This window comes from Lagopus muta, chromosome 2, assembly GCF_023343835.1.
Source record: "Lagopus muta isolate bLagMut1 chromosome 2, bLagMut1 primary, whole genome shotgun sequence".
NCBI classification, from domain to species: domain Eukaryota; kingdom Metazoa; phylum Chordata; class Aves; order Galliformes; family Phasianidae; genus Lagopus; species Lagopus muta.
This window is the reverse complement of record NC_064434.1, coordinates 73,033,588-73,049,249: the sequence shown is the minus strand read 5'-3', so window position 1 is coordinate 73,049,249 and position 15,662 is coordinate 73,033,588. Positions and strand designations below refer to the sequence as shown.

Sequence of the window (15,662 nt, the reverse complement as noted above, 5' to 3'; positions counted from 1 at the left end):
ATTAAGCCCTAATGCTTAAGGCACAGTTTTCATTCTCATCTCTGACAGACATTGTGACTGAGAAACTCTGGCACCTCAACCTCAGGCAGAAGAACAAGACCTCAGAGCCATGACTCAGGAATCCAGCTTGTAAGATAAACCAGACTCAGTTCCATTTGAAAACAAGACTGCTATAAAAGACTATCTGCTCAGCAAATTCCAAAGCAAAGTCTGACGGAGAATCTAACCCTCCAGGAAAACAATCAGTTAAGCATCATAATGCTCATTTCCAACTTCAATTCTCAGCTTGATATTTAATCTTCAAAGTCTTTTGTTCTATAGCTTCTCTGCTTCCAAGTACTGACACAGCCTTTAAACTTCTATTATTAGCAGTGAGATAGTGTTCCATACAAAGCTACTGTGACTGTACATTTGAGTGATTTCATAACACATATTAGTCCTGGGTATTTTTACATTTTCTAACACCTACAATTTTTTGAAAGTGTAAGAAAAGTATTTTTATGCTGTACTTTGTATATTTTCCAACTTTTTTTTTTTTTTTTTTTTTTTTAAGTAAAAAGAAACCGCCACAGTTATAGTAGGTGGCATTACACTAACACCCACATGAATGAGATGTAGAGAATAAGCTTTTAAAACAACTTTTTAGGCACATATCACCTAAACTAACAGAAAATCACCAGGAGGAGTAAGCTGTCAGCACTATCCTAATACTCTGTATCTCACCTAGCCAAACCAGGTTCTCAACCAAGTTCAGCCTAGCTAGCCTTCTGGCATTTTTCTTGCTTGGCCTCTTTCTTCCTATGCATCACAAACTCACCACAATTCCTCCTTCTCGATTTTTTTCTCATCTCTCAGCCCCGGACATTCCTGTTTGCATCTCTGTGCAGCAGATTGGGATTTCTCAGCCACACCACTCCTTCTTTGAACATTTCTCATGCCACTCTTCATTCCAAATCCCAGTCCACTGTCTTACTCAGAGTGGTGAGGCACTGCAACAGGTTGCCCAGAGAAGCTATGGATGCCCCATCCTTGGAGGCTTTCAAGGCCAGGTTGGATGGGGACCTGAGCAGCCTGATCTAGTGGTTGGAAACTCTACCATAGCAGGAACTTGGAAGCAGATGACTTCAAATTCTCTTTCAACATAAGGCATTCCATGATTCTAAGATCCCTTCAACTAGTCACCAAGTTCCTCTCAGTTTCCCTCTTTACCACTTCAGACTCAGGTTCCTACTAGATCACCTGGATTTTGAACTTTCTACTTTTTCATAGTTACGCTTTCCACACTTATCTACAGGCAGCAGATCTCTGGCAGCACATGATGCACCGTTCTCAGGTGTCAATACAGTGTCTAACCTCATCCACACCTTCCCAACTGACACAAGGAACAGCTGGTTTCAACAGGGTAGAGGTGCATTTAATCAATCACTGGAGAGGGAGTTTCAAAACTTCATCACAAAGGAGATGAGAAGTCTAGCTGGTGCAGAACAGGAAAAAAATCACTAGACCTTTACCTACTAAAAGAAGAAACTGCATTATTTCAGAACACTTTTTTCTTATATTTAGGTGCAGTGGGATGTGGTTTTCTTTTTTTTTTTTCCTTCCTAGTCAACAAAAAACACATGTGCTATATCAAGATGACCTTTTCTAATTTTATAGTTTGGTTGTAAAGCATGAGATGCTCAAAGCTTTCAAGAAAATTTGATGAATTTTCTTAATGAGGGGAATCATATTTTTCATCCCAGTCTTCAAGCCTTAGTGTCTTCTGACCACTTCTGGATGAACCAAAAAATAAAAAATCTCAGATTAGTTTTGGAAAAAAAAAAAAAAAAAAAGAAGAAGAAGAAATAGATGCTACTGTTTTTATTCAGTGAATTTTGACATTTTGAGCACATGATTATCAGCACTTGGCAGTAGCATTTCATAAGGCAGAACAGCTTGACAGCCTTAATAATGGGCAAGATCTACCAGCCTCCACAGTAACATTTCAAATGCTATGAAGACTTTGTGGGAACTGCATTGTGATCAGCATAACAAAGCAGCTTCATGTTGCCTGTATTCCCCTCATTTCAGGTTTGCTTATGCCAATTCAAATGAGTTTTAAAAATCCCTATTTTCCTGTTTATAACTATAAATTGAATTGAATTGTCCTCTCACAAATAACAAAACAAAGTCCACCTACTGTGCTTCATACTCATCAGGGAAAAAAAAAATGAAATTACTTGGGCAAGTGTGGAGGAATCACACACTGCTGCGTTAACTAGTCCCATTGCATCGATAAATGGTTCAGATATTTATTAGTTAGATGGACCTGTCCAGAATGTCTGATAATAGATAAAAGAATTTAAACTAAGAGCTGAAATGAACAATATATCCCTACAAGTGAATGAGGAAGGAGTGCCTTTCCAGCATGCAGGAAACTTCCCCATTGTTCATAAACAGATGACTGGTATCAAGTCCGCCTTTCAAGTAATGTGTTTCTATTTAGAAAATATTATTTTTGAATGAGAACAATGTAATCAGTGTCATCACTTGACTGAAGAAATATACTTGATGAAAAGGTTTCACTTCAAAGGAAATAAGACATTAGTTTACAATGTTTTAAAATAAAATCATTTAAGTTAAAGAATGATAAACTTCAAAGCCTTTTCATATAATGCATATTTGCATAGTGTAGCTGCAGATCAGCATTAGTCAGGTCACCAACTACACATATACTCCAGTGTAGGAGTTTCCGCCTCCTTTGGAAACCTCTGCACTGTGAATTCAAAGATTAATTCTGTTTCCTGCTTTCCTGACTTCTCAGCCTGAATATCACTGACCTTATTGCTACTAATTTTCATTTTTATCATGCACTTTGTATTTGAATTTCACATCTGAGGAACTTTTCTTCAATGTTTAAAAGACCTGAACTATTGTTTTCCAGAGATTTCACGAATTTGACTGAAAATAAAATTAACTTCATTTCTAAACTACTCAAAATCGGTAATTTTGAAAGCTACCGTGATGTGTAATTACAAATAGGCACAGGCAAAACTCAGTGCAGCATTGCATGCTAATATACCCAAGAAAGGAAAACCTGCTGGAAATATTACACCAGTTCCTGGGCCTGTACTTTCTCAAGAAATGAAATAAAAGAACTTGGCTTAAATTTCAATGGTAGCACTATCGATTGCAAATCATCTCTTTGCTCTTTACTATTTGGGATTATGTATTCCTCCTGCTCACTCTACGTTATACAAATGAAACTACATTCTGGTTACATTTTGAAAAAGGCAATTGTCATGGCCTGTGAACAAATTCTATTCATCTGTTGTTATGACATGCAAGTCTTTCCCTCAAGATTGTTTATTGGCTTATTTTAATTCAGGAGGTAGCTAACTGCTTAGAAACAGAGAGGAATAATTGTAATATACAATGGTGATATTACAACTGCATTCCTTGCAACACTATGACATAGAAGGTTTGATATAAGACTTTCCTTTTCCTCAGCTTCCAACTAAGTACACAACATACATAAACCTTACCCTCAGAAACCTGCCAAACTTCACACTCTATCAGAAGATCTATCTGAGGATCTCCTCACCATCAGAAAAAATATATATATATTCCTTAATTGGATTCAATCAAAACTACTTGGTCTCAATGTCAAGTTGGATTTATAAAAACAACTTCATCTATCCACAGCCTTAGCAAATGTAAAAGGTATTTGTTACTACATTCCTTTAAGTGTCACAGAAAATAGGAGCTATTCAACTCCACCACACTTCAAATGAAAATACTGTGTTTACTTCGTAAGAGACTACTTTTAGGTTCCATACATTATTACGATATTTCAACTGTACATTGTAGAAAATAAGAACTTGATGTATATATTTAATGCCAGTGTGTTATCTTTACAATTCTGGGAAAGATTAAATGTGACTTTATTGGAAGGGGTTACATTTTTCTAAAGTATGTGCCAAAAATGCCGTTACTCATTTTCAGGTGTTCCAATGAAGTTACACTGGTTAAGCAAGATTTTTACAAAATAGCACTGGAGCAATCTAATGTAGCTGGGGAAAATAATAAAACAAAAGAAAACAAAATTTAAAAATAAAACTGACTACGAAGACGATGTGAGCTCTGGAAGAAACCACGACACGCCATTCAGACAATATCTTTGAGCTCACAATTTCTGAACTTGAGATCTGTAAAGCTGCAGCCCAATGATTAAGTCTAATAGCTTAAGAGACAACTTCCATGAAAAGTATTCACTCACTGGAAACTGGATACTTCAGTCTTCAGAATTGTCTACTGCTAATATAATTACTAAGTAGGTAGTAAAAACACAAATATTCTGATGACAGCAAAGGTTTATAGTTCATCAGCTCTTAATTTAGTTTGGAAACACATGTATTTATAAAAACAAGGGAGTGAGCAGAAAAGCAAATTTAATTTTGCTCAGTCCCTCCTTACTACTAAATCAAAACTGAGTAATTGAAATTTTTTTAATAATTATTCATTAAAATTTAGCTATGCATCTTTTTAAAACTACAATACACAGATTAAAATATGAAGAAAATGGATTTAGATAGTGAAAATAATTTGAGTATGTTGATATTTTACATAGAAGATGCAGTATATTAACACCATGGTAGTTGTGAAAATTCATTGTATTGAAGAAAACCAGTCTCTGCAGTCAACAAACATCACCAGCATCAGGTCTCTATGGGTAAATGAACATGTGACAGCCTTGAGCAGTAACAGCTACAACCCATACTCTAACTAATGACATGATGATGCTGAGCTGGTTTATTAATTAAAGGCTAGAGAGTATAAATTCAGGCATATCTCTACATAGGGAAGTGATTTGGAGCGAAGTTTGATAAGGCTGATGTGGTTTATTAATTAAAGGCTAGAGAGTATAAGTTCAGGCATATCTCTACATAGGGAAGTGATTTGGAGTGAAGTTTAACTCCAGGAAGTGAATTGAGCAATTTGAGATATTTCAAAATAATTCAGTATCCTTCAATAAAACTTTTTCAGAAATTAACTTTCTCATTAGTTTTGTCCAGAGTAAATTGCTTTTCCACTGAATCTAATTATAATTACCCTAAAAGTAATTAAAAATATTTTTAAAATATAAAGATGAACAGAAAGTTGTCACAATTTCCACTTACAAAGATAACTCACTACATAAGTTACTATGATTTATTTAGGAGTTGAAGTTATATTATAATTTTATCCTCAGTTTTCTATGCTTTCTCAGGAAAAGGGAGAACATGATTAATTTTATCAAAAAGACAAAAAACACATTACTTTACATTTCATTAAATTCTTCACTTCTTTTTCTAAATACCATAGCAATTATGAAATACTTCGTAACATAAAAACGAAGTAAAGACTATGGAATAAATATGAATGTTACAGACAGAGTAAACAGTAACAGTCGTCTTGACAGTGCTAAAAAAAATGAGCCCTCTTAAAAGTTCCTTTTTCATTTGTAACTACGTTTACCAAATCTCTGCGGCTGATTTTTACAGAAAATTCCAGCAGACTGACATTCTTACTTTTAGATCTTTTTCATAGTTGTTATTGGGGTTAGTTGGTTTGTTTTTTGTTGTTGGGTTTTTTGTTTTGTTTTAAGATAAAATAGCTCAAGTGCTTACAATCCTAAAAATACAAAACAATAAATTGTCTTAAAGTGCCAAAGAGATACTTTGATAAGGAAGAAAGTTATTAAAATCAATGATAAAAGGCAGCTAACTCAAAGTTTTAAAATACTTTAATTATATTTAATTAAGTATTCATTCAAGTAACAATTTAAGTATTTTAATTATGGTATCTCAGTAGCATTATATTCATAATCCTAGGAGCCTCTTCAGACCTCTTCAAAACCATTTCAAACATTTTGTAAATTTAGTATAGAGTTTTAATTCATATGAAAGTGCTGTGAACTTCAGAACTTTAATAGGGACTATTGATATCTCAATTATGTAACTCAGAAGATTATTTTAAGTTTTCTTCTTTCCTTCAATAGAAAAAAAATTTCAACTTCTATCCATTACTTAAACAAAAACAAATCAAATAATTTACATATTAATGTTTCACTGCAGATATTCAGTGCATTTTTTTTTTTTTTACAACATCAAAAGCCAGTTTAAAAACCATACTATATTTTTGTGGAGATTAAAATGTAAATAAAATTTTAGTGCAATACCTTTATTAACTGTTCTTCTATAGAGAAGGCACCATTCAGATTCTTACACTACTTACCAAGTATCTTTCAGAAGAGACACTGACTAAAATAAGGTCATCTCCAACACGCACTTTTTCTCCTTCTGATCGCTGCTTAGAAGCAGGATGAATAGTCCACCAGCATGCCTCACCTGTATCATTGTTGAGTAACAAGAGAGAAAGAAATTGGGAAGAAAGTGCAAGGGTATTGCTATTACATTTACAATTACCTCAGACCAAACGTTTTGACCCAGTTTTCAGCTGTATAAAACAAATGTCCATGTGTTTTCAATAATTAGCATCATTCCTGTACCACCAATCTGCCTGAAACTCAAAGGTAAAAAATACAACCATGCAGACAACAAGACCTCTGGAACAGACATTGCGGAGTTGGGCAAGAAGGAGGTTCTCTGTGTTTTCTTTGCAACCCAGTCCAGGCTACCCTTGCTAAAGAATTTCCCTGTCACTTTCTTGGTGTCCTATGTTCTGGGAAAAATATTTCGAAGATATTTCACCATGAATTATGACAACTATGAGGAGAAGAAAAAAAAAAAAAAAAAAAAAGGAAAACAACATGCACAAAAAAAACATCTAAATGTTTAAAATAAAAGTACAAAGTTAATTATGCTCATCCATTTTTACTGACACTTGGTAATTCCCCAGAATATTTTGAAGTCACAAATTTTGTTTTCATGATAAACCTTGTCTTCAGATACACTTCTTGCAAGGAAAGTGCACATCTTAGAAGAAGCTATTTCACTTTGGATTCACCTAATTGTTTTTATTGTTATTAATCTTAGCAACAGCAATGCTTTAAAAAGTGAGCAAACTTCTTAATTTCTAATTAAGCATCTCCACCAAAATGATGGCAGCATAAGCAGCTCTATTGCTCTCAAAAATACAAATAAATCCATATCGCTGAAAGTTCTTAAACATTAATAGAATCTTCACTAAAAATAACTCAAGTTCAAAAACAAAAAAACCTCAGCAGAAGGGTCCTACAGTCACAGCAACTTGAAAATTTTCCTTTACTTACATTCTCTGTTATAAATTCAAACGTAAATATCAATAGACATGCTTCTATTTCATAGAAAATAAGTTACAAAATCTACTAGAAAATGTAGATATTGAATGTGTTAAAGACAAGAATATTAACTTCTGCTTCTTTAGTTCTTAAAATAGTCTTAATTTTTATGCTCCCTATATGTTTGTATAGGTCTCTATTCTGATTTTTAGATTGAAAGTATTTCTCATTATATAGTTTAAAAAACTATTGTTTACCTGTGGTGTCCTCTTGCAATCCTACATCAAATGCCAGCTTATCCATTGAAGATCGAGATGTTGAGAGGCAGCACAGATACTAACAGAAAAAAAGCACACATCATTTGTTGTGCCTCAAGCTCTGACAAAAATCTGCTAACACAACAGCAATTCTTAAATTATCCCAACTAGTTATTGTCAAGAACATAAATAAATGCTTGCAAATCTGAAAGGCTCTCAAGGAGACTTGATCAAAAGTATATGTACTAAAATAAGCTCTCAGACTTTACCCAGGTTATCTTCCCACTGAGATAGGAATACCGAGAGTGGAAATTGGAGCTGGTTATGTCAAAGTTCAGTTCCACGAAGACTCATCCATATATAAGCAGTTCTGAACCTGTCTAATTCTTCAGGGAACTAAAAAGTAAGGCAAAATACATGCATGAAGGAATTTCTTTTCCCACTCTATTTCCAATAGACTGTCAGCTAGCTTCTGATTCAGTCACAGCTTATGCAATATGTAACATCCAAGGGAAAAGCAACGGAAAACTATCAATTTAGCATAAATGATGAGCAGAGAACTCAACAGTATGAAACCAGACTTCATATCTGCAAGGGTAAAAAGCCTCTTTGAGGTGAATAGTGCTCCCAATTTGAATAAATGGCACCAGTCTAGGTACAGTCAAATATTGCTTTCATACAGCAAACAAATCACTGCTACTATCAAATTCTGTTACATACCATACCACTGTAGGAATGGCGCAGCAGGATTGCATGTCCATAGAGAAGCGTTCGATGACCACCACCCTGTGCAGACTGAAAAAGAAATAATACACTTATATGTTGGAAATAACTCGGGCCTTTTGCAAAATAAATAAAAATATTTATTAAAAAAAAAAAATCAATCTCTGGACAATTTATATTCGCTCTTGTCACAGAGAACTATATTTCTTGAAAAAAATCCTTTTAAATCTTAGGTCAACAATGTAGCTTTTTAAATGTTCTCACCTTAGTTTTAATTGCCTATGAATATAGTGAGCTTTAGTCAGAACATATAAAGTTCTTGGGACAGATCCTGGGTAGAATCTGGATAAGCATACCTAAAAGCTCTTGACTTTTTCCACTTAGAGATCCTCAACTTACTAACGATGGAAAATGTTGTATTTGGTGCCCAGGCACAAGTCAGGTATAAAACATATTGAATAAAATTTGAATCCTTCTTGCCTGGGCTGAAAGTAGAAGGCTCCCCAGAGAATTGCAGCTCTGTTGTACGTTGTACTACCCTCTACACTGTTGTATATCCTTAAATCTCTCATTATTTCCTAATTTTTATATAGAAGAGATCTCCCAAAGGAGAGAGCTTGTGTATTGCCCCAGGCTTCACTAGAAAATACTAATTATTTATCAACCACATTTTCAAGGTTGCTTCAACATTTTGATTCAGCATTTAAATACTATTAGATAGAATTCTTTATCTGCTAGGCCAGAAAACTGCTAAAAGACATCCAAGACAACTCAAGAGAATTTGAGGAGTTCAGAAAATTCAGAAATTACGTCTAAAGAAATGTTCCACTTGAAAAGCGCAGTATAAATCTTTTCTGAAATAAATTATGGTAATAAAAGTTATCTCAAGAAACTACTTTGGTTTTTTGCTTTTCTTCACACACCCCTCCCCCTGCCCCCAATGCATTTATTACAGTTTCTATTTATCTACAATCAGGTTAAACACTCAAAAGAACAAATAATCTCATTAAAGCACAAGCAACCTTCCAGCTTTTGCTGAAGATCAACAAATTCCTTAACCTGAGATACATCTGACTGACACCAATCAGGAGTAGAAACTGGCTGACAACACACTTAAGAGCTTAAATCCACACTTATCTGATCACTACACACAACATTATGCACATCATGCTCTTCAACCAGAGATAACTATTTCTTGTTGCAAGGAATATTCTTTCACATAAAACACCTAATTTAGCTCATTTCATGAAGTATTTATACCCTTTCTTGTACCATAGCAGGCTAACCTTGTGTTTGAATGAAGCATCAAATGCATCACAGAATGAACTGGATAGAGACATACTATGCAATCTGTATGGCATCTTCATTTCAGTGCTGAAGATCAATCTCACTGAAGGGCTCTGCTGACAACCCATGATTTCTTTTCTTCGTTTACTCATTATCTTTCCTTAACTTTTATCCATTAACATAATATTTCTTGATCTTTGAGTTATTTGGTTATTTATTGATCTATATATATGGGTTGTGAAAAACCTAGTAGTTAAAAAAAAAAAAAAAAAAAAAAAAAAAAGAGAAAGCAGTTGCCAATAATTTATGGCTTTTTATCTTTAATGAGAAGAGAGTATCCTGATGGACACAAAGTATACTTTGAGTTTGAACAAACTGCAATGTCAGTTAAAATGCAAGGAGACACTTCCAGCAATCTCTCCAAAAGAGTGACTGACATGATTTTTATTAAGAAGAAATATAAGTCACAGTCTTTGTCATGGACACAGTCTTGACAGTAAGACATGAAGATTTAGCTCTGAACCACCATTACTACTGCTGCTTTTTCTACAAGGAAGGACAGAGACATTTGATAATGTCAGGAACATAATACCAAAGAAGAAACTGAGAATCTGCTACATATCCACATGAGGAAATAGAAGAAAAACCACTCTGAAATCACTGTCTTCAGATTTACCCAGATGCTTTACCAACAGCAAGCATAGCAATCCAACCAATAAAATCACTAATGTGGACAATATCCTGAAATTTCAGTAACATTTCTGTCTAAATTGTTCTACGCTATTAGCCATAAATTTTACAAAATATATATAGATTTTGCTGCCAGTTGTACAAAATCCGAGAAGAATATAGGAAATATCACAGCTGTGTTAACTTGCCCTTATTTGGGGCATACCGATTTACCTGTTAACAACTGTTTTGCTAAACACTCCCTTTCTACACAATCAGAAGAAAGACTGGCTCAAACAATGCCAGTTAATAGGGGGAGTGTTTGGGGGTTTTTTGTTTGTTTTTAAATATTATTTTAGTTCTCTTGAAAAAAGTTACCTAAACAAAATTATTTAACCAATTAAAAAAATACAAAGGAGTTTGCTGTTCCTATTTCTTAGCCAGAAAACAAAGAGCTGCAGTATCTTCCACATCAAATTTGAGAGGCAATTATAATCAAGCCACATAGACAGGAGAATGAAAAATTGAAACAGAAAAATACAGGACAGAATGTAAGAGCAAACTGGGACTATGAAAATGTCTTTCATTTTGAAGATTACAAGGTTACAGTCAATTTTCTATCTTAAAAGCTCATTTTGTATCTACTTAATATTTAGCACTCATTTTTATGCCAGAAAGTCTGTAGTAAGTAGTTATTGGGCCATAATTGTCAATTGAGAGTGTCTTCGATTTTCAAAAGAATCCATTCCTACCTATAATGTTGTAGAGAACTGAATTTTCTATAACTTTGTAAACTGTAAACATAAAATAAAATTTAATTAAACAAATGAAACTAAATTGAAAACCAAAATGCAATTTAATGATTGGACTTCTATTGCAAAGATCCAAAATTCCATAACAAAGCAAATGTTTAATGAAGCAAAAAGTTGGAATCAATTATCCCTTTTGGCCCCTTTCAACTTTAGATATTCTATAACCCTATGAAGTGCACCAAAGTTTTAGAAAATTTCTAGTAGCATTCAAAATTTGAAATTTCAGAACACATTGAAAATAAGACTTGCTGGAAGCAAATGAATGATATTTAGAACAATATTTTGTCCTACAAGTTTTCTTTACGTAAAAAGTTTTCAAGTATTTCAAACATTCATTAAAATGATTTTCACCTGCAACCATGGATGACTTTCATGTCTATTAAACAACTCCAAAGTTATCCTGCACATATTACTACAAGTAAATATTCCACATTATCTACCATGACTTGGATTTGCGTTATGCTTTTAATTCATAACATTCAGAGTCATTTCTAAGTTGGACATTCCCTGAATAAAAGCAGGATGTAGAAAAATACATTTGGGATCAAGGGCTGAATCCACTGACATTTTACAATCTACGCCACTCAGAAATATCAATCATATGAATGCTCTTTTTGGAATTTTATCCTCCACTAATTTGATAATTAGAGCACAATGGTTTTGTACACAGTCATATGTATAGATATTCTCACCTGGCAAATTAAAACAGGCATTTCAGTGAAGTTAGTTCTCACAGTTACAATTGCACCACTGTACCTACTGTTGCATTGCTACACATGGGTCCATACATGCAAAGCTGCAGGAGATTATTCAGATTTTGGAGCCACTTTTGCTTCTGGCAAGTTCTCACTTGTACTGAGAACTTTCTGTAATTACAAAAAGTGAATACCTATGTCTAATGTCAAAGAGATTTTTAGTCTAAAGGACATTACCTTTTTGTTCTTTTCAAGAGAACAGCTTAATTTCTACTAGAGAAAAGATTTATTACGTCAGAGAGTATGATACTACAAACCAATGCTAATGTTTCTTTCTTCACAGGTCCATGAAGTCCCCAAAGATGTAAAAAATAACAATTAAAAAAAAAAAAACAAAACCCACAAAAAAACACCTTCAGGGACATACCAACAAAAGACAAAAATGAGAAAGCACGTTCCTTCAAACAGGAAAGTAATTCCAGTGCTTTGTGCATGCACAGACAAATCTTTTGTAACATTTGCACTATTCAGAACTATAATTCGTGAGAACTCCACTTGCATCAATACACTGTTTTCCAGACAATTCTAGTCAACCAGGAAAGCAATTTGAACTACTAGCACTGAATGTGTCATAACAAAATAAGAACTTAAGCACACTCTGCAGAAAAATCAAACAAGGTAAAACAGTGTTTTTAAGAATTGTGTAATAGCTTTTATTGCCTGGAAGATCTTTCATAATGAACCTGTAAGAACAGAATGGAATTAGCTGTATACGCTGTAGGGAAATGGCATTACAAAAACCAGATTGTAAGCAACTACAGTTTTGATAGAGTTAACAAGAAAAAAAAGTTAAAAAGACTAAAAATCAATTGAACAATAAACTACAAGACATTGGTACTAAATCCTTATTAAAAAAAAAAAAAAAAAACTATCTATATAGTTAATAACAGTGGTAAAATTCAACCAGTTTCTTAGCCTATTATTTCCTCTGCCCTAAACCTAGCCAAAGGAGATGTTAGACCAAATGGTCTAGATAAAGCTTAGGGCCATTCAGGTATTGCTCTGAATAGGTTTCTAAAAGTACTATAAAACCATTTTCATGGCACTGAAATTTTATTACAACTGAGAGTAGCTGTATAGTAAAGGAAGTAACGTGATCACCATTTTTCTCCACAGATATCTTCCAATATATTCCAGGGCAAATATAGCAAGACAAAGTTAAAAGTCTTAAATATAACATACGTACACAGTATTAAAACATTGTCCTTTAAAGCAGCAGGTATTTACATTTCATTAAAATAGAGCAAAATCCTGAAGAAAAGCATAAATTAATGTTTTGTTTCCAAAGATAACTCCAGAAAATAATTCTGCATTCAATTTATACTTGTCACATACTTAAAATGCTAACAGCAGCTTAAAATTGCAACATGTAGTAATAGTACAATGACTTAAAACATATCAACTTGGAATTTTAAATAAAGGTACTGCAAACCTATTTTTAAGCATCAGCCTGATAAGTTTGAATGAGGGGAAAAGCTAATCATTTATAATGATTATGTTCATCTAACACTAAAAGCAGATGCTGGAGACAATAATATGTCAAACAGAGGACACCTTACAACTCCATAAAAACTCTCACAAAAAAGAAAGTGAAAGCATTATCATCTCCACCAAGAGAGTGCTGTAAGTTTCATGGAGCTATGTAGCATATACATCTTACAAATATTTTTACTGTGATGCAAAAACTACAGAATGAGCAAAAAAAAAAAAATCTATCTAAATCAAGGCACTAATTTAATTGCATAAGTAGAAGCATTTCATTAAGCTTAGAATATCTCTCAATTTGCTGCTTTGAACGCTATAGGGTTTGGTTGAGAACCAACAAAACCATAAAAATACCTACAGCCTACAAAACCAAAAGCAAAAACCTGCAGCCACCACTGATGGAAGTCTCTCAAATTCCATTCTTTGGGTCTCATGTGGGAGCTTTCATATTCACCACACATGACTAGTCAACAGTCTGAAATTATGTTTAGATCTATCAGCAAGAGAAATCAAATTGGAAATCAGGGTCTCATAACAAGTATTGGCTTGAAAAAGTTGTCAACCATGCATTCTGAGTGAAAGGATGCTAGGCCCTGGTGTATGCTCTTCCTAACCAGAATCTAGCTGTGCTCAGAGGCGTAAGACAGTTAACATCAACGCCTTTTACTAAAAGCCAAATAAAACTTTTTGAAGTAGGAGACCAGTGCTAGCATGTAGCCTCAACTGGTTCTCTGGAAAGAAAACTATTGAGTACAAGGTGAGGAACACATGCTCTGTTTATATAAAATATCTTTAAGATTGATATTTAAGCAAATAAAAGGATGCCACTTAGTAACCTCCAAGATAGAAAGAAAAGTACTGAAAGATCTTGAAAGATTTTGAGTTCTCACTCAGAAGAACGGAACTTCCATGAGAGCAGAATTAGCAATGAAATGATAGAAACCAGACAGAAACTGAAAGGAATCAGGAGAAATAGGAAGGAAAGATGTCCCATGCTATAAAAGCATGCTTATGTAAATCTACGCACAAATCTTTACATGATGCTCCAATCATTTCTGTAGAGGAAATTCAAAATGATGCATCCACAGGAACATAAGAATAATTCATTCCATTACTAGTATGCATTTTTTCCATCTATTGTAGACCAATTTACCTAAAACCAGATGTGAAGATACAGTCCTACAAGCTGACCAAAACTGGAAACCACTACAGGCAAGTGCTTTATGGAGATTCCCCCACAACTCTGTTGCTGTCTAACGCTTTTCACACTGAAACCAGCTTAAGACCTTCCTCCTGATACCAGGCAACAGCTAAACTGGAAAAGAGAGAAAGTCTCCTTCATACAGTGCAACGGGCTTTGGGCAGAGTGGCTGGAGACTAGGTGGCCAAGAAGGCCAACAGCAAATTGGCTTGTAGCAGTAATAGTGCAGCCAGCAGGAGCAGGGAAATTATTGTCTCCCTGTACTTAGCACTGGTGAGGCTGCACCTCAAGTACTGTCTTTGGTTTTGGGCCCTTCACTACAAGAACAACATTGAGGCCATGGAGCATATCCAGAGAAGGGCAACAAAACAGGTAAAAGGTCTGGACCACAAGCTGAGAGAATTGGGATTATTTAGTCTGGAGAAGAGAAAGCTCAAGAGAAACCTTATTGCACTCTACAACTCCCTGAAAGGAGGTTTCAGCAAAGTTTAGATTGGCCTCTTCTCCTGGGTAACACTGATAGGATGAGAGGGAATGGCATCAAGCTGCAGCAGGAGAGATTCAGGTTGGACATTAGGAAGAACTTCTCCAAAAGAGTGGGCAGGCACTGGAACAGTCCGTCCAAAGAGGTGGTTGAGACACACATCACCAGAGGTTAAAAAACATGTAGATGTAGTACTCAGGGGCATGGTTTAGTGGGGAAGTACTGGTGGTAAGTAGAAGGTTGGACTAGATGATATTTAGCAGTCTTTTCCAATATTAATGATTCTATGATTCTCTTAATATCAATGTGATCAATAACAGTTTATGGATAGCTAAAAGAATTTAGCAATTAAAAAAGGGAAATACTCTAGTTAGTTCTGCCTAAGGAAATTAAAGAACCAGTGGAAAGAAAAAAGTGTTTTGGACAGTAATTCAATTTACCTAAACTCTAAGTTGCACACTGACAACACCTATGCTTTTGCTTATGTTTACACTGGAAGCTTAGGATAAGCATGGCTCTAGATCAGGTATTTCAGTTTTGCAGGATGCATGCTCACCAAAGAGTCTAGAAAACCCCAACTGGTTGTGAAATCAGAATGTATAGGAACAGTTTGAATCAGTGTAGATTAGTCAGGCAACAATTCACACTTGCAATAGCAATGCTAGGAAATTACATCTCCAGCAGCACTAGAAAACTTGAAAATGGTGCAAGAAGAAAAGATTGCAAACAAAGCTATGGAGTGTGAGCCA

The 15,662-nt window shown here is 34.5% G+C and overlaps 1 protein-coding gene across 6 annotated transcripts in view; it reads right to left on the bottom strand.

The window, feature by feature from the left end:
- RYR2 (ryanodine receptor 2) overlaps window positions 1-15,662 on the bottom strand; it is a 342,228-nt gene that overhangs the window by 196,146 nt on the left and 130,420 nt on the right. For 5 of the 6 annotated variants that reach the window (XM_048936711.1, XM_048936713.1, XM_048936712.1 and 2 more), the window contains 3 exons: window positions 8,218-8,292; window positions 7,498-7,576; window positions 6,256-6,368 (listed from right to left, as the gene is read on the bottom strand). In XM_048936711.1, the coding sequence (XP_048792668.1) occupies window positions 6,256-6,368; window positions 7,498-7,576; window positions 8,218-8,292 (267 nt within the window). Of the gene's footprint in view, window positions 1-6,255; window positions 6,369-7,497; window positions 7,577-8,217; window positions 8,293-9,506; window positions 9,651-15,662 lie in introns of those variants that run through there. The other variant, XM_048936716.1, reaches the window with a different exon arrangement.